General features: G+C 36.6%; 1 protein-coding gene and 1 long non-coding RNA gene across 3 annotated transcripts in view; one reads left to right on the top strand and one right to left on the bottom strand.

The window, feature by feature from the left end:
- The window catches only part of LOC112826034 (uncharacterized), a 42,098-nt gene that overhangs the window by 11,166 nt on the left and 6,099 nt on the right, over nucleotides 1–24,833 (bottom strand). For both annotated transcript variants that reach the window (XR_012378021.1, XR_012378022.1), the window contains exon 2: nucleotides 24,479–24,563. This is a non-coding gene — a long non-coding RNA (uncharacterized lncRNA). The remainder of the gene's footprint in view (nucleotides 1–24,478; nucleotides 24,564–24,833) is intronic.
- The window catches only part of BBS7 (Bardet-Biedl syndrome 7), a 45,987-nt gene that overhangs the window by 15,821 nt on the left and 5,333 nt on the right, over nucleotides 1–24,833 (top strand). Inside the window, exons 9-15 of the mRNA XM_025874112.2 lie at nucleotides 1,012–1,096; nucleotides 1,836–1,938; nucleotides 3,547–3,739; nucleotides 12,703–12,777; nucleotides 15,329–15,394; nucleotides 19,280–19,419; nucleotides 21,072–21,236. Of these exons, the coding sequence (XP_025729897.1) occupies nucleotides 1,012–1,096; nucleotides 1,836–1,938; nucleotides 3,547–3,739; nucleotides 12,703–12,777; nucleotides 15,329–15,394; nucleotides 19,280–19,419; nucleotides 21,072–21,236 (827 nt within the window). The remainder of the gene's footprint in view (nucleotides 1–1,011; nucleotides 1,097–1,835; nucleotides 1,939–3,546; nucleotides 3,740–12,702; nucleotides 12,778–15,328; nucleotides 15,395–19,279; nucleotides 19,420–21,071; nucleotides 21,237–24,833) is intronic.

Here is a 24,833-nt window from a genome sequence, read left to right as displayed (position 1 = left end):
GATAAGAGTAATTTTAGTTCACTAATTTTAAATGTAGTTCAGCTTGTTTATCCTAAGGTACAGAGTTACATGGAGAATCATTCTGCCGTAAACAGAATCTTTCATTTTCATGAAGTGGCACTCTCCAGTCCACGGTTTCCCATCCTGCCTCAGGCAGGATTCATTGAGGCTGTTTTAAAAAACAACAACAAAAAAACCACAACTCAGTATCAGCTAACTTTTCTTTGTCTAATTTCTGTGCTAGTGCTACCTCTCAGTTCCAGCTTTAACTACAGATCAGCAAATACAGATGTTTTGATGTATAGAGAAAGTATATTACATAGATAATATGGGGATAAAAATTCTCTAAAGGTTTCATATAGGCTATCTTCTTTATTCATTAAAAAAACTATTTGGGAAAAACACAGAGATGGTATATGGAATTCAGATAGACTAAACATATTGGGAGTTTTGCTTATGTAACTTTTTAAAAAAGCTTCTTTCGTGGGATGCCTGGGTGGCACAGTTGGTTGAGTGTCCAACTCTTGGTTTCCTCTCAGGTCATGATCCCAGGGTCATGGAACCGAGCCACACCTCGGGCTCCGGGCTCAAGGGAGAGTCTACTTAAGTTTCTCTCTCCATCTCCCTCTGCCCTCCTTATGCCATGCACATGCGCTCATGCACACAGTCTCCCTCTCTCTCTCTCTAAAATAAATAAATCTTCAAAAACAAAAAGCAAAAAACTTCTTTATATAAATAAATGATTTTTGCTCATTAGGTGACTGATGAGGCTAAGTGCAACACACAAATATATGAGTCATTTTCAATATTCTTTCCCCAAATTTAAAAGCACTGGAATTTTCTGCCGTTTGTGCAGGATTTTTGCCTTCTAATCTCATTGTTTCCACATGGTAAGTATTCAATAAATGTATGTTTTGAATGTCGGGAAATGGGAAAATAAGTTTTATGGCTTATTTTAATATGTGAATTTTTTAGTTATTAATGAAGTGCTTGATCTTAAATTGATTTTAGATGTTGTCTGAAAGTGTCACATCTATCCAGGGTGGTTGTATAGGGAAAGATGGCTATGATGAAATTGTGGTATCCACATATTCAGGTAAAGTAAACGGTAGTAAGTAAAGAAAGAATGAATAAGAAAAAACTTAACATTTAATAAATTAGTTTTGATGACTACTTTTTTAAAAAAGTGTTATTAGTAAATCTTACCTATATCATTAAACCTTTATTGATTAAAAAATGAGGGAAGGAGTGGGTGTATTGATTTATAAAACAGTTAATATTTGAATAATACTTGTTAAGAGTACTTAGCATGCTCTAGTATCTTTGAAAATTAATTTATATTCTTTGTTTTAAAAAGAAGTATTTACTGAAATTTAGTTTTGTTATTGTGTACTTTTCTTATAAAAGTTTCCTTGCTTTTGAGATGGTCATTTTTGCATTCTCAAAATAGCCGGTGTGAGAATTTAATTTTCCATGAAAATGATATTTGAAAGACTGTTTTAATTCATCAGGTATTTGCTAGAATGTGTTGACTTATTCCATACTTGAAAACTAAAACTGTAATAAGTGAAAGATTTCCTTAATCATAGTATTATAGTGTTTCAGGCAAAATAAAAATAGTATTACAAAATGCCTAAGTAATTTCTTCTTTATGGTTTGAATATTTTCCAACTTGATTTCTTTTGTTTTTTGTTTTGTTTTGTTTTTTGAAGGAGAATAAGTCCTAGACTAAATGAGCTTGCTGTTGGTGGACACAGGGGCATGTAACAATTGGGGGTTTTTTTTAACACTAGCAGCACTAAGTGGTGCATGATTAAGTAATTTCATCTCTACAGGCTGGGTTACAGGTCTGACAACAGAGCCTGTACATAAGGAAAGTGGACCGGGAGAAGAACTGAAAATTAATCAGGAGATGCAGAATAAAATTTCTTCTTTAAGGTAATCTTGGATTTTTTTGTTTGCTTTTTTTTTCATTTCATGAAGTGTGGGGGTTTTTTTTTATTACTAATAGAAGCAGAATATTGGAAGGAACTATACCTTTTAATTCATTTATCACCTTTTTAAATGAAAGTTTATCAGTTTGAGAAAATTAGCAGTAAGTGCTAATTAGTTATTTCAAAGTTAGAAATATACTTTTATATGCTTTACTCTATACTGACTTTTTCTTAGATCATATTTTCATTTGTTTAGTTACAGATAGTTGTAATGTTTTGTTTTTTCACAGGCATTAGAAAGAAACCAACATAGATGCTGTGTTCCTCATTAATTGTAATGTTTGCTGCTCCTATAGACCCTTCTGAATCTTTAACTTTGGCTTATCGGTTTTCTTACTGGAAATGAGTAATGTTGATTCCTTTAGACACGGGGATTGCTTCTGTGGCCTATTCAGTTTGACAAGTCCTATGAAAAGGGGCCCCAGACTCAAGTAAAATTGCTTCATATAATGAAGAAGTGCAAGTTGCTAAAATTTTTAATGACTGCTCTCCCTACTTCAACCCTTGCCAACTTCTTGGGGCAGTGACGGCCAATCTGTTTTTGGTTGAGGGCTACAGAAGTTTTTAAGGCAGTAAAATGCCACAAGTAATAATTCACTAAAGCCAAACAAGTTTACTACAAGCCAGTTTAGCAAAGCCACCTGGAGAGCAAGCTCCAACTTTCATGCAACAAAGAAACCAAGTAGAGTCAATGTCTACTATCTCACATCCTCAGTATAATATCGTACATTTATAACCCAGTCCATCCCTCCTGATTCCGGTGGAATATGGGATGAGAAACTTATGTCTGTTTTGTTCATTCAGTACCTACAACATAGGTACATATGAAGCATTCAGTAAATATTTCTTGGACGAATCTTTTCCTTTGTTTATTGCACAAATCTCTTCCAAGCTCTTCCCAGACTTTTCCCCCTAAGTTGGGGCTGGTGAAGCCTCATGTTGTTGTTTCTCAGTTACTATTTGCTTCATTTGCATATCGGTTTTCCCTTTAACTGGAGTGACTCTAAGCAATGAAGCAATGCCTGTACAGTTCAATCTAAGCAAAATCCTCTTCAACACTTAATAGAACTTCTGCTGTACCACTGGCTCATGATCATCCTATGGTCCCCAAAATGTGAATACTCTGCAGCCTCCTTCCTTTGTCTGTCTCACCTAATTTTGATTGAAAGGTACATATTTACACATTTTGTTTCTTCAAACTAAATCTGTTTCTCAGCCCCAGTACAATCAGTTTCTCTTCTGATTAGTATTATATGTAACTGTAACTAGATTTGTGTGTTAGAATTGATTATTTGCAACCTGCTTTGATACTTACAACTCTTTATTAATATTGCTGGTATGGAACTGAGTTTTAATTTTTAGATTAGAGATAAATAATGTGGAATTGTTTGGCCAGTCAGAAACAAAATTTTGCTCCTATTAGTGTCATAGTTCTAGTTCACCTAATAAAAATCCATTTTGCAGAAGTTAATGTCTCAAATTCTTGTAATCATTCTAAGGACTTCAAATGTGTATACTTGTAGGTGACAGAGTTGTATATATTTTCCTCTAGGAGTGAGCTGGAACATCTGCAGTATAAGGTAGTACAGGAAAGAGAGAAATATCAACAGTCTTCTCAATCAAGCAAAGCAAAATCAGCAGTACCTTCGTTTAGTGTAAATGATAAGTTTACATTAAATAAAGATGATGCCAGCTACAGTCTCATCTTAGAGGTACAGACTGCGATAGATAATGTCTTAATACAGGTAAGCAAAATGTCTAATTTATTTGTTTTGTGATTGGATCTATTTTGCAGATCAGTCATATACACTAATTATTATTGAACACTTTTAATTTTAGACAGTAATTGTTTATCTTTTTTTAAATTTTTTTTCAAGATTTATTTGAGAGAGAGAGGGAGAGAGAGAGCACACCAATGGGGGAGGGGCAGGCAGAGGGAGAGAGAGGAGCAGACTCCCCACTGAGCAGGGAGCCAAACGCTGGGCTCCAGTCCAGGACCCTGGGATCATGATCTGAGCCAAAGGCAGACGCTTAATGACTGAGCCATGCAGATGCCCCTTTAAGTGTTTATCTTTTAAATGTTGCATTTAGTTTAGATAAATTTAAAGGCCTATCTTAATTTTCCATTAGATAATCAATTGCTCATAGATTACCTGGATTAAATCTTTTTTATTTACTTTTTATTTATACTATAAGTATTAAACAAAAGACTCATGGACTTAAGTTTTAGGAAACATCAGAAAGAAGTTAAGGGTTTTGTTCTTTGGTTGACCTTTAAGAAAATTTGAAGAGATGTGACAGAAAACTACAGTATTCAGTGCCCTTGTTAGAATCTTTTTTTAAGGGGTGCCTGGGTGGCTCAGTCAGTTAAGTGGCTGCCTTCGGCTTAGGTCATGATCCCAGGGTCCTGGGATCGAGCCCCACGTCCGGCTCCCTGCTCAGCAGAGAGCCTGCTTCTCCTTCTGCCTCTGCCTGCCACCCGGCCTACTTGTGTTCTCTATCTCTCTGTCAAATAAATAAAATCTTTAAAAAAAAAAAAGAATCTTTTTATAAACTCCAGATTCTAAAATGGTACAGCTTGCTCATTAGCTATCAGTTTCTAGGTAGGTCAGTAGGCAAAGTGGGTAAGGACAAAGGGTGAAATTTAGGGATAATAATATACAACTCCATTCAAGAATATATTTAATTAGTTTTCTTTAAATTGGATGATATTCAGGGAGTGGAAAAGGATGATAGTAGGATGAATGGAAAACAAAAGATGGAAAACCTATCAGATAATGAGAAAAGAATAAAGATGAGGAAGAAGACAAGGTTTAAAAAGATGTGGGGGAGAGATCAGATTATTAATTAAAAAGTAAAGGCTGAAATCTGTCTTAAGTAATGCTAGCTTAAGAGCTGCAGTTAAGGGAGGAGGAGCAAGATGGCAGAGGAGTAGGAGACCTAAATTTTGTCTGGTCCCAGGAAATCAGCTATTTAGGTATCAAACCATTCTGAACACCTATGAACTCAACAGGAGATCGAAGAAAAGAATAGCAACTCTCTGAACAGAAAAGCGACCAGTTTCTGGAAGGTAGGACGTGCGGAGAAGTGAATCCGAGGCAATATTCGGGAAGACAGACAGCGGGCAAGGGGGCCTCCGTCAGCCGCTACTGGCAAGTGATAGAGCCGCGGAGCACAAAATCGGAACTTTTAGAAGTCGGCTCCGCTGAGGGACATTGCTCCAGTGGCTAAACTGGGGGTGGAACCCTCGCGGGGACAGTGTGGTCTCAGAACCCTTGGGGTCACAGAAAGACCGGGGGTGCCTGAGTGCAGCAGAGCTCCCAGGTATCGGAGCAGGGAAGCCGGCTGCAGAGACGGAGCCGAGGCGTGGGATCTCAGCTCGGGGTTGCCATAAACCGTGATCCGCCGCACAGTCGGGCCACTGCTCCTTCAGCAGGGACCCAACAAGTGGCAGATCCAGGGAGACTCCCCTTTCTCCCACGGGAAGAGCGGCATGGGAGCGCACCGCAGGGATCTGCTGGGTTTGGAGACTCCACACGGGGTCGAGTGCCAGAGATAGAAACGCTCCGACACAGGCCGGGTGAACACGGAGTGCGGCCGGAGACTGGGGAGATGAGAGTGACTTACTGCTTTTCTCTGGGGGCTCACTGAGGAGTGGGACCCCGAGTTCTCGGCTCCTCCGGGGTGGAAATTGGGAGGCCGCCATTTTCATTCTCATCCTCCAAAGCTGTATGGAAAGCTTGCAGGGAACAAAAGCTCCCGAGAGCAAACCCGAGCAGATTACTTAGGCCAGACCCGGCAAGGGCGGGGCAATTCCAACTTCGGCGAAGACATTTGGGAACCACCGCAACAGGCCCCTCCCCCAGAAGATCAGCAAGAACTGCCAGCCAAGACCAAGTTTATCAATCAATGAGAACAGCAGAACTCCAGCGTTAGGGAAATACTGCACATAGAATTTGTGGCTTTTTCCCCATGATTCTTTAGTCTTTCAAAGTTAATTTTTAAGTTTTCTTTCTTTTCTTTTATTTTGAATCTTTCTTTTTCCCTTTTTCAACCAACATCTTTTCAATCCCTTTTTTAAAAATCTTTTTTATTTTTCATTTTTAGAGTCATATTCTGTCCCTTCATAGTAGTTAACCTTATTTTTGGTATATATATAAGTTGTTCTCTCTTTAAAATTTTGGGATACAGTTTATTCTAACAGATCAAAATATACCCTAAATCTCTAGTGTATGGCTTTGTTCTAGTCTCCTGCCTGATCACATTCTCCCCTCTCCTTTTTTTTAATTTCTCTTCTTTCTTTTTTCAACCAACTTCTTATCAATTCCTTTTATAAAATCGTTTATAATTTTCATCTTTACGGTCATATTCCATCCTTTTGTTGTTTTTACCCTCATTTTTGTACATATATAAGCTTTTCTTTCTTTAAAATTTTGGGAGGCAGTTTCTTCTAACAGACCAAAATATTCCCAAAATCTAGTGTGTGGCATTGATCTAGTCACCAACCTGATCATATTTGGTCATATTCTTTTTTTTTATCTTTTCCTTTTTTTTTCTTTTTTCTTTCTTTCCCTTTCTTTTCCCCCAGTTTCCGGTCTCTTCTGATTTGTTTAGTGTATGTTTTTCTGTGGTCATTGTTACCCTGTTAGCATTTTGTTCTGTCATTGATCTGTTCTCCTCTGGACAAAATGACAAGATGGAAAAAAAATCACCTCAAAAAAAAGAACAAGAGGCAGTACCGACTGCCAGGGACCTAATCAATATGGACATTAGTAAGATGTCAGAACTAGAGTTGAGAATGACAATTATAGAGATACTAGCTGGGCTTGAAAAAGCATGGAAGGTATTAGAGAAGCCCTTTCTGGTGAAATAAAAGAACTAAAATCTAACCAAGTCGAAATCAAAAAGGCTATTAATGAGGTACAATCAAAAATGGAGACTCTAACTGCTAGGATAAATGAGGCAGAAGAGAGAATTAGTGATACAGAAGACCAAATGATGGAAAATAAAGAAGCTGAGAAAAAGAGAGATAAACAACTACTGGATCACAAGGGCAGAATTCGAGAGGTAAGTTATACCATAAGATGAAACAATATTAGAATAATTGGGATCCCACAAGAAGAAAGAGAGAGAGGGGCAAAAGGTATATTGGAGCAAATTATAGCAGAGAGCTTCCCTAATTTGGGGAAGGAAACAAGCATCAAAATCCAGGACGCACAGAGAACCCCCCTCAAAATCAATAAAAATAGGTCAACACCCTGACATCTAATAGTAAAACGAGTCTCAGAGACAAAGAGAAAATTCTGAAAGCAACTTGGGACAAGAGATCTGTAACCTACAATGGTAGAAACATTAGATTGACAACAGACCTATCCACAGAGACCTGGCAGGCCAGAAAGGACTGGCATGATATATTCAGAGCACTAAATGAGAAAAATATGCCACCAAGAATACTATATCCAGCTAGGCTGTCTTTGAAAATAGAAGGAGCGATAAAAAGCTTCCAGGACAAACAAAAACTAAAGGAATTTGCAAACATGAAACCAGCCTTGCAAGAAGTATTGAAAAGGTCCTCTAAGCAAAGAGAGAGCCTAAAAGTAACATAGACCAGAAAGGAACACAGACAATACACAGTAACAGTCACTTTACACGCAATACAATGACACTAAATTCATATCTTTCAATAGTTACCCTGAATGTAAATGGGCTAAATGTCCCAACCAAAAGATACAGGGTGGGTATCAGATTGGATAAAAAAACAAGACCCATCGATATGCTGTCTGCAAGAGACTCATTTTAGACCCAAAGTCACCTCCAGATTGAAAGTGGAAAACCATTTGCCATGCTAATGACACCATAAGAAAGCAGGGGTGGCAATCCTTATATCGGACAAATTAGATTTTAAACCAAAGACTATAATAAGAGATGAGGAAGGACACTATATCATACTTAAAGTGTCTATTCAAGAAGAAGATCTAACAGTTGTAAATATTTATGGGAGCAGCCAATTATATAGACCAATTAATAACAAAAGCAAAGAAACACATCGACAACAATACAATAATAGTAGGCGACTTTAACACCCCCCCTCACTGAAATGGACAGATCATCTAAGCAAAGGATCAACAAGGAAATAAAGACTTTAAGTGACAACTGGACCAAGTGGACTTCACAGATATATTCAGAACATTCCATCCCAAAGCAACAGAATACACATTCTTCTCTAGTGCCCATGGAACATTCTCCAGAATAGATCACATCCTAGGTCACAAATCAGGTCTCAACCACTACCAAAAGATCGGGATCACTCCCTGCATATTTTCGGACCACAAGGCTTTGAAACTAGAACTCAATCACAAGAGGAAAGTCAGAAAGAACTCAAATACATGGAGGCTAAAGAGCATCCTACTGAAGAATGAATGGGCCAACTAGGAAGTTAAAGAAGAATTTAAAAAATTCATGGAAACAAATGAAAACAAAAACAACTGTTCAAAATCTTTGGGTTGCAGCAAAGGCAGTCCTACGAGGAGAGTATATAGCAATACAAGCCTTTCTCAAGAAACAAGAAAGGTCTCAAATACACAACCTAACCCTACACCTAAAGGAGTTGGAGAAAGAACAGCAAATAAAGCCTAAACCCAGCAGGAGAAGAGCAATAATAAAGATCAGAGCAGAGGGTGCCTCGGTGGCTCAGATGGTTAAGCATCTGCCTTTGGTTCAGGTCATGATCCCAGGGTCCGGGAATCAAGTCCTGCATCGGGCTCCTTGCTCCTTGGGAGCCTGCGTCTCCCTCTGCCTCTCTCTCTCTCTGTCTCAAATAAAAATCTTAAAAAAAAAAATCAGAGTAGAAATCAATGAAATAGAAACCAAAAGAACAGTAGAACAGATCAATGAAACTAGGAGCTGGTTCTTTGAAACAATTAATAAGATTGATAAACCCCTGGCCAGACTTATCAAGAAGAAAAGAGAAATGACCCAAATAAGTAAAATCATGAATGAAAGAGGAGAGATCACCACCAACACCAAAGAAATACAATTATAAAAACATATGAGCAACTATATGCCAGCAAATTGGATAATCTGGAAGAAATGGATGCGTTCCTAGAGATGTATCAACTACCAAAACTGAGCCAGGAAGAAATAGAAAACCTGAACAGACCCATAACCACTAGGAAATTGAAGCAGTCATCAGAAATCTCCCAACAAACAAGAGCCCAGGGCCAGATAGCTTCCCAGGGGAATTCTACCAAACATTTAAAGAAGAATTAATACCTATTCTTCTGAAACTGTTCCAAAAAATGGAAATGGAAGGAAAACTTCCAAACTCATTTTATGAGGCCACCATTACCTTGATCCCAAAACCAGACAAAGACCCCATCAAAAAGGAGAATTACAGACCAATATCCCTGATGAACATGGATGCAAAAATTCTCACCAAAATACTAGCCAATAGGATCCAACAGTACATTAAAAGGATTATTCAGCACGACCAAGTGGGATTTATTCCTGGGCTGCAAGGTTGGTTCAACATCCGCAAATCAATCAATGTGATGCAATACATTAATAAAAGAAAGAACAAGAACCATATGATCCTTTCACTAGATGCAGAAAAAGCATTTGACAAAGTACAGCATCCTTTCTTGATCAAAACTCTTCAGAGTATAGGGATAGAAGGTACATACCTCAATAAGATAAAAGCCATCTATGAAAAACCCACAGTGAATATCATTCTCAATGGGGAAAAACTGAGAGCTTTCCCCCTAAGGTCAGGAACATGGCAGGGATGTCCACTATCACCACTGCTATTCAACATAGTATTAGAAGTCCTAGCCACAGCAATCAGACAACAAAAAGAAATGAAAGGCATCCGAATCAGCAAAGAAGAAGTCAAACTCTCACTCTTTGCAGATGATATGATATTTTATGTGGAAAACCCAAAAGACTCCACCCCAAAACTGCTAGAACTCCTACAGGAATTCAGTAAAGTGGCAGGATATAAAATCAATGCACAGAAATTAGTGGCATTCCTATACACCAACAACAAGACAGAAGACAGAAATGGAGTCGATCCCATTTACAATTGCACCCAAAACCATAAGATATCTAGGAATAAATCTAACCAAAGAGGCAAAGAATCTGTACTCAGAAAACTATAGAATACTCATGAAAGAAATTGAGGAAGACACAAAGAAATGGAAAAACGTTCCATGCTCATGGATTGGAAGAACAAATATTGTGAAGATGTCAATGCTACCTAGAGCAGTCTACACATTTAATGCAATCCCTATCAAAATACCATCAACTTTTTTCAAAGAAATGGAACAAATAATCCTAAAATTTGTATGGAACCAGAGAAGACCCTGAATAGCCGGAGGAATGTTGAAAAAGCAAAGCAAAGCTGGTGGCATCACAATTCCGGACTTCCAGCTCTATTACAAAGCTGTAATCATCAAGACAGTATGGTACTGGTACAAAAACAGACACATAGATCAAGGGAACAAAACAGAGAACCCCTAAATGGACCCTCACCTCTATGGTCAACTAATCTTCGACAAAGCCGGAAAGAATGTCTAATGGAAAAAAGTCTCTTCAAGAAATGGTGTTGGGAAAATTGGACAACCACATGCAGAAGAATGAAACTGGACCATTTCCTTACACCTCACACGAAAATAAACTCAAAATGGTTGAAAGACCTCAATGTGAGACAGGAGTCCATCAAAATTCTAAAGGAGAACACAGGCAGCAACCTCTTCAACCTCAGCCACAGCAACCTCTTACAAGAAACATCACCAAAGGCAAGGGAAGCAAGGGCAAAAATGAACTATTGGGACTTCATCAGGATAAAAAGCTTTTGCACAGCAAAAGAAACAGTCAACAAAACTAAAAGACAACTGACAGAATGGGAGAAGATATTTGCAGATGACATAGATAAAGGGCTAGTATCCAAAATTATAAAGAACTTAGTAAACTCAACACCCAAAGAGCTAATCATCCAATCAAGAAATGGGCAGAAGGCATGAAGAGACATTTTTCCAAAGAAGACATCCAAATGGCCAACAGACACATGAAAAAGTGCTCAACATCACTCGACATCAGGGAAATCCAAATCAAAACCTCACTGAGATACCACCTCACACCAGTCAGAATGGCTAAAATTAACAAGTCAGGAAACGACAGATGCTGGCAGGGATGTGGAGAAAGGGGAACCCTCCTACACTGTTGGTGGGAATGCAAGCTGGTGCAGCGACTCTGGAAAAGAGTATGGAATTTCCTCAAAAAGTTGAAAATAGAGCTACCATATGACCCAGGATTGCACTACTGGGTATTTACCCCAAAGATACAAATGTAGTGATCTGAAGGGTACATGCACTCTGATGTTTATAGCAGTAATGTCCACAATAGCCAAACTATGGAAAGAGCCAAGATGTCCGTTGACAGATGAATGGATAAAGAAGTGGTGTGTATATATATATATATATATATATATACACACAATGGAATATTATGCAGCCATCAATAAGAATGAAATCTTGCCATTTGCAACAACGTGAATGGAACTGGAGGGTATTATGGTGAGCGAAATAAGTCAATCAGAGAAAGACATGTATCATATGACCTCACTGATATGAGGAATTCTTAATCTCAGGAAACAATCAGGGTTGCTGCAGTGGTGGGGGGTGGGAGGGATGGGGTGGCTGGGTGATAGACATTGGAGAGGGTATGTGCTGTGGTGAGTGCTGTGAATTGTGTAAGAATGATGAATCACAGACCTGTACCTCTGAAACAAATACATTTTATGTTAAAAAAAAAAAACATGAAAAAGAAGTTAGTAGGAAGGGAAAAATGAAGGGGGAGATATTGGAGGGGAAGACGAACCATGATAGACCATGGACTCTGAGAAACAAACTGAGGGTTCTAGAGGGGAGGGGCTGGAGGGATGGGTTAGCCTGGTGATGGGTATTAAAGAGGGCACGTACTGAATGGAGCACTGGGTGTTATACACAAACAATGAATCATGGAACACTACATCAGAAACTAATGATGTAATGTATGGTGATTAACATAACAATAAAAAAGCTGCATTTAATAACTCTAGGACCATCATTTACATAGAACTGGGTGCAACAGCTGTTTCCTAGAAACTACCTCTCCAGGAGATAAAAATTATCTCCTTTCTGTGTTACAGGTGAAAATAAAATTGATAAAAATGAACTGATATAATCAGAATGGCCATATTAGGAAGATTATACTTTAAGGGGGCTGGTGAGAGATGATAGTCTGTGATCTCTGATAAAATTTGAAAAAAATTAAGTCATTGTGATATACCATTTATTCTTTATTGCATTTATTTTCTAGAAGTACATATTATCAAATATAAACTGAGAATTCATATGTTCAAATTTAAAGATGACTGTGAACTAGAACTAAAGAGAACCCTTAAAGAAAATGTTTTGTTGGGTGCCTGAGTGGCTCAGTTGGTTAATTGTCTGCCTTTGGCTCAGGTCGTGATCCCAGGGTCCTGGGATTGAGTCCTGCATCGGGCTCCCTGCTCAGCGGGGAGCCTGCTTCTCCCTCTCCCTCTACCCCTCACCCTGCTCTCGTGCTCTCTCTTTCTCTCAAATAAATAAAATCTTTAAGAGAAAATAATGTTTTGTGAAAATTTTTAGTTTCCCATCTGAACCATTTTTTTTTTTAATATTGCCTATAGAGTGATGTTCCAATAGATTTACTTGATGTGGATAAAAATTCTGCTGTTGTCAGCTTTAGCAGCTGTGATTCTGAGGTGAGTAGAATGTATAAACAACTTTTCAGATACTTTTTCTATTATGCCATTTTGAATAAAGTCTATAAATGCTACTAGGGTTTGATGTTTCTTCTTTTATCTCTTTTTCATAACCTTTCCCTGAAAATCTGCTTCTGCTCTTTTTCCCTGTTTTCAGATAATCCAGAATCCTGGGATGTTATCCTAGATTCCTTCCTTTCTCTGATCTGTTAAATCCAATTAGTCACTAGTTTCTGCCAGTTCTATCTCCTTGGCCCTTATATCTTTCCTCTGCTTCATTTCTACTTATTTTATTTTATTTTATTTTATTTTTATTATTGTTTAAGATTTTATTTATTTATTTGAGAGAGAGAGAGAGAGAGAACATAAGCAAGTGAAGGGATAGAGGCAGAGGGAGAAGCAAAGACTCCCTACTGAGCAGAGAGCCCGATGATGCAGGGCTCCATCCCAGGACCCCGAGATCATGACGTGAGCCGAAGGCAAACTCTTAATGGACTGAGCCACCCAGGCGCCCCCTCATTTCCACTTCTGTTAATTTTCCAGGCCCTTTTCATGTTTGCTTGAACTACTCGTCACCAGTTTTTTTGCCTCCAGTATTGCCTCTCACCTCTAGGCTCTGCTGTACACTGCCACCAGAGAGATCTTCCTAAAGTATAAACATCTCTCTGTCATTTCTTCTCTCAAAACCTTTTAAAGATTCCTTATTCCCTGCTGCATATAAGTCTAGATTTCTCATTGTGGCATAACAACTTTCTAGGATTCAGCTCTTGATTATATCTCTAGCTTATCTCTTACCAGCTGCTACCTTCCCTCCCATGCACATTATTTCTGCCAAACTGAAGTTCTTAAAATTTCTTGAAAATGCTGTATAGTTTCACACATCCTACATTTGAACATGGTCTGTTCCTTTCTGCCTGTTCTTTTTCACCTTTTCTGGGCTTGTTGAATCTTGCTTAACCTTTATTTAGTAGACATTTGTTGAATACTTACCATGTGCAAAGTACCTTGGATGAGAGTGTGTCAGAGGTTTTGGATATGCTTACTATATCACTTCTTTCTGCTTAGTACTAGCTGACTAGCATTCTCAGAGCTAAGTGTGGCTCCTGAAGAGAAGTTAGGGTAAAGATAAGGTCTGGAGTAGTTGTGTTGAAGAAGGCAAGCCAGAGCAGGAGATGGTGACTAAAGTTGGCAGGTAGTTATGCACATAAAAAGGGAGGAATAAAAAGAATAGATGAAGAACAAAGTTGATAGCTATATTAGGGAATAGTTTTCAGTATAATTTTATAGTAAAACTTTTTTTGATAAGAGATTTTATAAGTTGTATTATGTCATATATATGATTTGTCATCCCTGTTTGAGAATAAAACAAAGATTAGGGCCTACATTTTAATTTTCATTTAAAATATCAAGTTGATCTTAAAATTTTAATTTCTTAGTTGCTATGAAAGATTAACCTATTTTATTTACATCATTGCAGGATTCTTTGAAATGAGTATTTTATATTAATTTAAAATCAATTTTCCAGAATGATGGCTTTAAAACAACCTTGTTATGAAGATTTCAAGTATATATAGAAGTAGAAACAGTAGTATAATAACCTACATGTACCCATCATTAACTTCAACATATGACCAGTCTTGTTTTATGCTCTTCTCCTTCTCCCATCCCAAACCTAATCCCAGAACTTTCATGTATTTTAATCTTTATCATCCTATCCATAAATACTTAAGTATATAACATTTGTTTTTAATCACATTAAAGCATATTTATTTTTAGGTTGACTGATATTCTGTGTTTATTAAATTTAAATGATTTGAAATTAAAATGCTCAAATTTTCTTTTTGTTATCATCTTTTTTATTTCTTCAGTTATTTTTTAAAAATAGGGAAATAGCAGTACATGAACACTGAATACTAAATATTTCAAGTTGATTTGTTTTTGTAATTCCTGCACACAGATTATTTCTCTGTTTTTAATAGTTTAATATTCAGGTTCAGGAAGTTATAATATTTGAAGTAACCTCTCCAATTTTAATTTAACAAGCATGTATTGAATGCTTACAGTATCATCCCAGGCACTGTGCTATTTGCTGGAAATACAGAGAGGAGATATTTCTTAGTCCTCTAAAAGTATTTGTGAAAGTCAAAGACTGTCAACACCAAACACTGATGTTTTTGTCTTTTAATATAAACATTAGGAGTGTGTGCTGTCAGTTAAATTTTTAGGAAAATTAATATTTAAATGTTATTGCAGAAGCTCAGGATGGAAAGAGCGTGAGCTTTAGAATCTTAAAAGATATGAATTTGAATTCCAATTTCATTACTTACTAGCTTTTGGGAAGTTTTCCTAACTTGTAATGCTGCAGTTTCTTTGTCTGTTAAAACTTACTTAGTAAAACTTCACATAGGGTTGTTTGCAAGAATAAAAAAAGCACATCACAGTGTCACACAAATGATATGTGCTTAGTAAATGGTAAGCATTATTATTACTGATGTTTTTATTATTAAAAACGTGAATTCATCCTTTTTCTTCAACTTTGAATTCTTCCCAGTCAAATGACAACTTTCTTCTCGCTACTTACCGGTGCCAGGCAAATACTACAAGGCTGGAACTCAAGGTAAAAACATTTGAAATTACCTTTAATTGAAAGCTTGAACTTCTCTTCCCCTTGGCATATCTTACAACATATGATATCATTTCTTTGTATTATTTTCTCCCTGAAATGAGTCATTTGGAGTAATGATTTTTGGATGACGAGTTAGGTTTTAACTCAGCCCCAACCATTATGTCTGCTATTGGCTTCTCTAAAATTATCCATCCTGAATTTCCTCTAAGTGGAATTTTTTTTCTAATCCTCTATTATGGAAAGTTTCAAACCTACGTAAAGGTAATGACTTCAGTTTCAACAGTCATCTCATGGCATTCTTGTTTATACTGTCACTGTCCATTCCAAATTATTTTGAAGCAAGTATAAGATATTTTATAATTTCATTTGTAAATATTTCTGTATATATATCCAAAAGATAAGAACTGTTTGTTAAAACATAACCACAATACTACTATCACACCTAAGGAAAATTAACAGTAACTCCTTAGTATCATCAAATATTTAGTATTTAGATTTCACTGATTTGTTTCTACAGTTCGTTTGATCCAGTCATTGTCCATAATTTGGTTATTGAAGTATCTGAGTATTTGCCCTATATTTTCCTACCACTCAGATTTCCAATAATGTCATTTATTATCATCTATCCTAGAGAAAATCTTTTAATGTTTTCTTTAGCAATTTAGTAATGTGATCTCCCTAATAATTAAATACTTATTGTATCACACAAATCTATTTTACTTACTTAATTTGTGTGAGGTTATTAGGGACTATAACTTTTTTCACAGTGTTCCTGATGTTCAGACTCAAAGCCTGTTTTTTTCAAGAGAGATGCTGTTAACATAATAACTTTTTCACATCTAGTTAAGGAAATGCCAGTTAAATGTAGGTTTTTTTCTAAACAATTTATTTTAGTCTGCATAAGTTCCCTTTTGTGTATTTTGAAAGAAAAATTGAAAACTGGAATAAATTTTTTTCTAAAGGAATATACTTAAACATATTTTATGTAACTCAATTAAGCATTTTAAATTACATTTCCACTGAACAAGACTGTGCCAATAAATTGGGAAGTAGGCCTAAAAATATTAAAAAGCTGTGTTTTTTTAAAAAATTGGATGCAATAATAGATGTGAGAAAACTACTGAAAAAGAAGAAAAAGGTGGAACTTATCTTGCCATATGGTAAAACCTACCATAAAACTACTATAATAAAAATAATGTAGGGTATTTACAGGGCCTAAGTAAATAGGCAGTGCAACAGAATACTCTAGAAATAGAGCCCACTACACATTTATGGAAATTTAATGGATGGCATTTTTATGTAGAAAAAAATTCTATTGGGGCGCCTGGGTGGCTCAGTCGTTAAGCATCAGCCTTCGTCTCAGGTCATGATCCTAGGGTCCTGGGATTGAGCCCCACATCGGGCTCCCTGCTCGGCGGGAAGCCTGCTTCTCCCTCTCCCTCTGCCCCTCCTTGTGTTCCCTCTCTCGCTGTGTCTCTCTCTGTCAAGTAAATAAATAAAATCTTTAAAAAAAAAATTCTATTAAATTACTGTCTATTTAAAAATTGGTGTTGACACAATTGGCATCTATCTGAAAAAAAATTAAGTGGGTTCTTATCTTAATGTCATATATAAAAAAATAAATTTAGATGAGTTAAGTACCTAATTATTTTTAAAAAGAAGGAAATTTAGTTGTCTTCTAGGTAATGGGTAAATATCAATAAAATACAAAGACTGCCTATAACTTGCTAAAAAATAAAAAAAAAAGACTACCCAGTAAGGAAAATAGGCAAAGAATATGGATAGACAGTTCACACAAGGAGTCAAAATAGCTAACAAATATTAAAAGAAAATGTTCTATCCTATTATTAGTTAGGGAAATTCAAATTAAAATAAGCAAAAAACATTTTCTGGATCTAACAGATTGGCAAAAGGTTTTAAAAAGCAACATCACCAGATGGCAGGGTTGAGAAAAAGGACATTCTCAATCGTAGCTCAAGAAAATAAAAATTGTAATAGCCACTTCGGAAAAATAGGCAATAGTCCCATCTGGAGGAATCTATTTTACAGCAATAAAATCACAGTATTATACACACAGATATGTATTTAACTGCAGCATTGTTTGTAGAGGCAGAAAAGTGGAACCAAAGTAAATATTTAACAATTGAATGGTTGAATAAATAGCTGTTTATACATTCCATAGAATATAGCACAGCTGCAATTAAGAATTCATTGATCTATTCCTGTTAACATGGAGTGAATTCCATGAAAAACAAAATGTGGATAAAATCCCTATATATATAAGAAAGATATGAAAAGAAATACACCTGTCTGGTATGATAGATTATGCAATAGGGGGAAAGCATGGGTGGGATGGGAGTGGGTGGGAGGTGATGGCCTTAGGAGAGACAAAGATAAAGGAAAAAAGTGATTATTAGAAATAAAAACAAAGATATCTATGATATAAATACTATTTATTCATATGAAATTATGCTTTTGTTTTTGTACATCTGCATAGAAAAATGTATGAAGGCATAACTACCAAAATAGCACTAATGATCATCTCTGGGTGGCAGGATTTTAGGTGACTTATATGTTCATCCTAATTTTTCTTTATATTTTTTAATAATGAATATGAATTGTTATATAATCAAAGAAAGCAGTATGACTTTTTATTGTGGAAAAAATTATGTGCCAGTGTAAACTTACCTTTAAAAAGAAACCCTAAAATATAGCTGTATCAGATGTATTTTTTATTTTTTATTTTTATCTTTCCTCTTTCCATTTAGAGCAATATTGGAAGTGTAACATCTGCAGAAAACCTTACTTTAAACTTTTATTTATGTTTCCAATTTAGGTAAAACATTGATTTCCCCCCCTCCCGCAACATGCTAAGAAAAGTTTGAAATAAAATATCAGCTAGTTTAGAGAAGCTACCATTGTAATACAAGAGGTACTACAGTCCATCTCATGAATTCGAACTGAGAGGAGCAGAAAATGGGCCAGGAGGGAGAAGCTGGACAACTTTCCAACTCCTCTAAAATTAGTTCTTCACAGTTTAATGAATTATTATTTTCTGTTAAGTGTTTTGAATTCTCAGGATATCCAACCAGGTATATTTAAAATAGCGCAAAAGAATTTCCTAATCCAAATATGTAATAATGGTGTATATGTCTCTATTTTCATAGAAAATCAAGAATTAAGTTCTTGGTAACATTTTTCTGTCAATAGATTTTTTTTTAAAGATTTTATTTATTTGAGAGAGAGAGCAGAGCACGGGAGGGACAGAGGGAGAAGCAGACTCCTTGCTGAGCAGGGAGCCCAATACAGGGCTCAATCCTAGAACCCTGGGATCATGACCTGAGATGAAGGCAGACGCTTAACCAAGTGAACCAACCAGGCACCGCTCTGTGAATAGATTTTTTATAACAATAACTATATGCTGTAATATCATGAGAAATGAAGTATTCCATTTAAGTTTTAGTTCTTTGAAAAAGTCATTTATCCCCTCAGCAAAAATGTCTAAATTTTAACCATTTTTTATGTGAATCTTATGAAATATATTTATATACCTGTGTTTTTAGATGTGGTGGGTAGTATGTGAGAATGTGTGTTTTTTGGAATGGCATAGCACAGCTAAGTGTAGACAAATCACCTAAATGTATGTGGTAGGGATAACTTTTATAGATTGTTTGCTTTTGACAGCCAAAATCTTTTTAAATTTTTCTTTACTCTAGGTAAAAAGTAGTTGTTTAATAGAATGTCATTTACTTCAGAATATTAGAGAAGAGAGTAAAGTCTAATTATTTGATTACTTGTGTTGAACATTTTAAAGATAACATTTATGTTATGCTGCTAGATTATTTTTATTTTCTTTTCTCTTTTGTGTTAAATCAGATTCGTTCAATTGAAGGCCAGTATGGCACACTTCAAGCATATGTGACTCCAAGGATTCAACCTAAAACCTGTCAGGTCCGCCAATACCTTATCAAACCCCTTTCACTCCATCAAAGAACTCACTTTATTGATCATGACAGGTAGGACAAAGGAGGAAGGAATTTATTTTTTAGGATATTACGTGATGCAAATAAACTTGCTTTTGATTTTTATAGTATAAATTCTGGTAGCTATTTATACATTTTAGAAATTAAATAGTATGGATTCATATTTTTAATATAAAATTTGTCTTTTAACGGTTGGTTGAGTTGAACTTTCCTATCTTTCTCATATGTTACCATTCTGATATCAGTAGAATAATAGTTCTCTCTCCCAAACACCTATGATGAATAAATAGGATTTAGCATGAATTTTTCTGTGAATAGGATCTTATAATATTAGCCTCAAACATTATATTTGCTTTCTATTTCACCGCAGGGAATACTGGTAAAGCAATTGGTTGTGATAGTCCCTTATTTCTGACTTCCATCCCAACTTAAGCATCCTCCTGTTGGTGGTTTTTCACTTTCTTTTCTAAAGATGAGAGGCCATGGGCTTAAATGAAGAAGGGAAAGAAGTAACAATTGCTGAATACTTTCCCCTCTGCTGTACATTGTGCTAGGTGCATGGCATTATCATTTAAGTTTGACAGCAAGCAAGACAGGTAGTAATGTCTCCATTTTACAAATGAGAAATGGAGGCTTGGAAAAGTAACTTGCTGACAGGAAACATTTATGATTGGAGGCCAAAGCCCATGTTTTTTCTATTGCAGTTTGTAATTTTAAAGATATGTAATTTAAATAAGATGTAAGGGAAAATATTTATAGAGAAGATTTTTGGAAAACATGAAAGAATAGATTCTCTGTGGTATCTTCCTGTTTTGAAGTCTAAGTTGTTAGTGGAGGTAGCATGCATGGTGTGCTGGAAAGAACAGCAAACTGGGAATCAAGAGACTAAGATTCTTATCTTGTATCTTATCTAATGTTCCTCTTTAGCTTTGGGGAAAGCACTTATTCTCTTTGGGTTTTAGTTTTCTTATCTGCAAATGAGAGGGTTGATCTGGATGATCTCAAAAGTCCCTTCTAGTTCTTAGAGTCCTTAATTCTGTATCTTCTTAAAATTCCTCTGACTCTTTAATCCCTTAAACTTTGCATTTTCTTAACTGTTTATAATTATCCATTTGATTTATTTAAATTTATTTATTTTACAGCCTTTTGTGTATATGTGCATATATCTATGTGTGATTTTGCAAAATAGAAAACATTGTTCCATATCCCTGCAAGATAGCAGGTATTTTTCTCCAACTTACCCAAAGGCTCAGAGTTAGTAAACAGCTGGTAAATAATGGAGCAAGGTTTCATTCAGTTCCATGTCTATTTTACTTGAAAGCCCAATTCTTTGCCTTCACATTATGCTGATTCTTTCCCTCAGGAAATTCTTGTGTAAGTACGTTTTATAGTTTATATAGATGAACTTTTAAAAAATGAAGTCTACCTGGATAAACTGAATTTTATTTGTAAAGCTATTATGTTACTTAATTGAATATTAAAAGCACAGATATAAGCATTCTTTTTTCCATGAAATTGAAATTTTTAGTTATCTGATGGTTAATATTAATCTGAGGAAAATTAAATGGATACTTTTATATTTGTTTAACCACTATTGCAGAATTCTGTTTGTTCATGTGTTGTGTATATAAATTACCTCCACGTATTCCCACATACAAATATGTACCTCCACCATTAAATTTCAGACCCATGAATACACTGACTTTAACGGGCCAATTCAGTTTTGCTGAAGTTCACTCCTGGGTGGTTTTTTGCCTGCCTGAAGTTCCTGAAAAACCTCCAGCAGGAGAATGTATGACATTTTACTTTCAGAACACCTTCCTGGATACACAACTTGAAAGTACCTACAGGTAAATAAAACTTATTATTGGTTCACAAGTGTTTTTATATAAATGGAACTTCTAATTTTTGTTTTAAGGCAGGAATAACTTGAAAATAATGTGATTGAAAACCTATACTGTTCAAAAGAATCTATTGAAAAACAAGTAGAATTAATGAGCTTAAAAATGATTGAATAAAGATGAGTATGAAAGATCAGTCTTTCCTATTCCCAACAATAACCAGTTAGAAAATAAACTATTTGAAAAGACCCTTTCAGAGTAGCAGTAATAACAAAATATCCATATAAAAATCTGTAGGAATATTCATTAGAAATATGCAGAACTTACATGAAGAAAACTAAAATTTTATTGACATAAGACTTGATTAAATGGAGTAATATATTCTATAGTCATCAATATGAAGACATTGTAAACATGGCAGTCCTTCCCAAATTGTTTCAAACATTCTAATAACAATAAAAATTCCAGTTAAATTTCTTTATGTAAAAATAGGAAATGGGGGGCGCCTGGGTGGCTCAGTCGTTGGGCGTCTGCCTTCGGCTCAGGTCATGATCCAGGGTCCTGGGATCGAGCCCCGCATCGGGGTCCCTGCTCGGCGGGGAGCCTGCTTCTCCCTCTCCCTCTCCCCCTGCTTGTGTTCCCTCTCTCGCTGTGTCTCTCTCTGTCAAATAAATAAATAAAATCTTAAAAAAAAAAATAGGAAATGGTTCAGAACTTGAGAGTTTAGAACATACAGGCTTTTGAAGCTATTGTGTTAAAAGGTGGGGGTCATATTCTTCTACACTCTTCTTAAGCTCCTAGTTGCACTCCTGCCCCTTCACTATCACTACTTACTCATCTCCCATAGGCTTCCATAATTTGTTTCTGAATAGAGTAAAGGCTAAATTTTCCTTCTCCTTTGTTCCTATCTCTGAATGTGAAATGACCTACTTCTTGGGTAAGGCTAATTTTTCCGTCTGCTTTTGAACTTGTACCCTCTTTTTTTTTTTTTTTTTAAAGATTTTATTTATTTATTTGAGAGAGTGAATGAGAGACAGCATGAGAGAGAGGAGGGTCAGAGGGAGAAGCAGACTCCCTGCTGAGCAGGGAGCCCGATGTGGGACTCGATCCCGGGACCCCGGGATCATGACCTGAGCCGAAGGCAGTCGCTTAACCAACTGAGCCACCCAGGCGCCCTGTACCCTCTTTTTTTTTAAAAGATTTTATTTATTTGAGAGAGGGCGTGGGCACAAGAGACCATGGCCAGGGGTGGGAGGCAGACTCCCCACTGAGCAGGGAGCCCGATGCGGGGCTGGATCCCAGGACCCTGGGATCATGACCTGAGCCGAAGGCAGATGCTTAACTGACTGAACCACCCAGGCGCCTCTTTTTTTTTGGGTGGGCAGCAAAGCAGAGTTTATTGAGTGATAGTACAAAGCTCCCGAAGAGGGAGGGGACTCGAGAGGGTTGCCCTCATACTTCTTTAAGGTGCTTGCATTCTCTTTCTCACGTCTGTAGGTTTGTTTCGCCTTTTGGGGTTTTTTTTTGTTTGTTTTTACTATTTTGTTTGGAGAGGAGGGAGCTTCTTGTCTAGGATTCTTTCCCTAAGCAGATTATTGAGGTATTCTACTTCTTGCTTCCTAGGTGAGACTTTACCATGCTAAGTTCTGGAAATAGCAGTGAACATATAATTTTACCTCAGAATGCAGCCTTTTGAGATCAAGAAGTCTCCAGAAATATAACTGTTTTTTTTGCATCAGTTCTCTGAAGGTGTCTTACTGTAAAACGTTCAGGGGATCTTACATGTGTCTAAACCTGTAACAATGACTCCTGTTTTCAAGTACCGCAGTGTTACAGGATTTTTTTTCTCTGTGGGTGCCCATGGTTCTTGGTCACACTGCTTCAAAGAATGGAAGAGGTAGACCAGACCAAGAGTGATGGGAAACAAAGCGGAAGTTTACTGAGTGATAGCAAAGTGACAGTACAAAAGCTCCCAAGGAGGGAGGGGATCCAAGGGGGTTGCCACCAGAGTTTCTAAGTCTAGGGGTTTTTATGGGCTTCTTGAGACTGGCTGTTTTAATCTGATTAACCCTCCCTGTACCTGTCATCCAGTCAGGTTTTTGTCACCTGTCATATGGGAAAGGGTGGAAGGCTCCTGCCAGGTTGGTGTAAACTCTTTTTAAGGGTGGTTTCCTCTTGGGGTGGGGGGAACTTGTCCCTGCTTGCCTGCCTTCCAACTATCCTGCATCAACAGTAAACCTCACACTTTAACCTAGCAGACAATTCAACACGCCCCTGGCATATTCTGTATTATTGTAGTAGCATACCTTTGCTCTTTCCCATTCTGTGTCTTTAAATAGTCTTTCCTTAACAATCAAAACTATAGGGATGCCTGGGTGGCTCAGTCCATTAAGCATCTGCCTTTGGCTCAGGTCATGATCCCAGCATTGAGATCATGACCTGAGCTTTGATTGTTAAGGAAAGACTATATAAAGACACAGAATGGGAAAGAGCAAAGGTATGCTACTATAATAATACAGAATATGCCAGGGGCGTGTTGAATTGTCTGCTATGATTAAGTGTCCTGCATCGGGCTCCTTGCTCAGCAGGGAGCGTGCTTCTCCCTCTGTTTGCTGTTCCCCCGGCTTGTGCACTCTCTCTCTCTCAAAAATAAATAAATTTTAAAAATTCTTTAAAAAAATGAAGCTATATTGGGCGCCTGGGTGGCTCAGTTGGTTAAGCAACTGCCTTCGGCTCAGGTCATGATCCTGGAGTCCCGGGATCGAGTCCTGCATCGGGCTCCCTGCTCAGCGGGGAGTCTGCTTCTCCCTCTGACCCTCGCCCCTCTCATGCTCTCTATATCTCATTCTCTCTCTCTTGAATAAATAAATAAAAATCTTTTAAAAAAATAAATAAAAATAAAGCTATAAAATCCCTTTAAAAAACAATCAAAATTCTACTTATCCTCCAAGGCTCAACTCAATAGCTACATTTTGAAGCCTTCCTACCTGTCTTAGGTTATTTATTGTTATTTGAAGTACATAGTAATTTTTATGTAAGCTTGTCTCTTCAAATTAGACTTTAAGCTCCTCATGGGCAGAGTCAGTTTCTTAATTATCTTCATATGTTTCCTCCAAGTACCTACTGAATGGCTTTGAACATAGTGGTGCTTGATAAATGTTTTTAGAGTGCCTGAATAAAATACATATATATGGAGAAAGTGTGCTTTGGAGGCAGACATACGTAGGTTTGATCATGGCTCTGTGACTTACCATCTATTTGTCCTATCTGGACTATTTAACTCTCTGAGCTTCAGTTTTCTTTTCTGAGGGATGGCAATAAAAGCACTTCACTGAGCTGTGATGATTAAAAGAAGATAAACCATGTGAATCATTCCACAGTGCTAGGTACTGTGTGTTTAATATTAAACATCATCAGTTAAAATTAAAGACTAGTGAAAATATCATGATTTCTGAAACATAATTGGAATCAAAATAATATATATGAATCATCTTCCTAGAAAAAATGAATTAGCATTTGTCTACAGCTAGTTAATGTAAACTATTAGTGTGTGTGAAAACCAAATGAAAAGATAGCATTTAATATATGAAAAAATGGTATGTATAT

Source organism: Callorhinus ursinus, unplaced genomic scaffold, assembly GCF_003265705.2.
Source record: "Callorhinus ursinus isolate GAN/ISIS: 27379988/994484 unplaced genomic scaffold, GSC_fseal_2.0 scaffold4, whole genome shotgun sequence".
In the NCBI taxonomy this organism is placed as follows: domain Eukaryota; kingdom Metazoa; phylum Chordata; class Mammalia; order Carnivora; family Otariidae; genus Callorhinus; species Callorhinus ursinus.
Note: the sequence above shows the minus strand (reverse complement) of the source record. Positions and strands in the feature narration are given on the sequence as shown.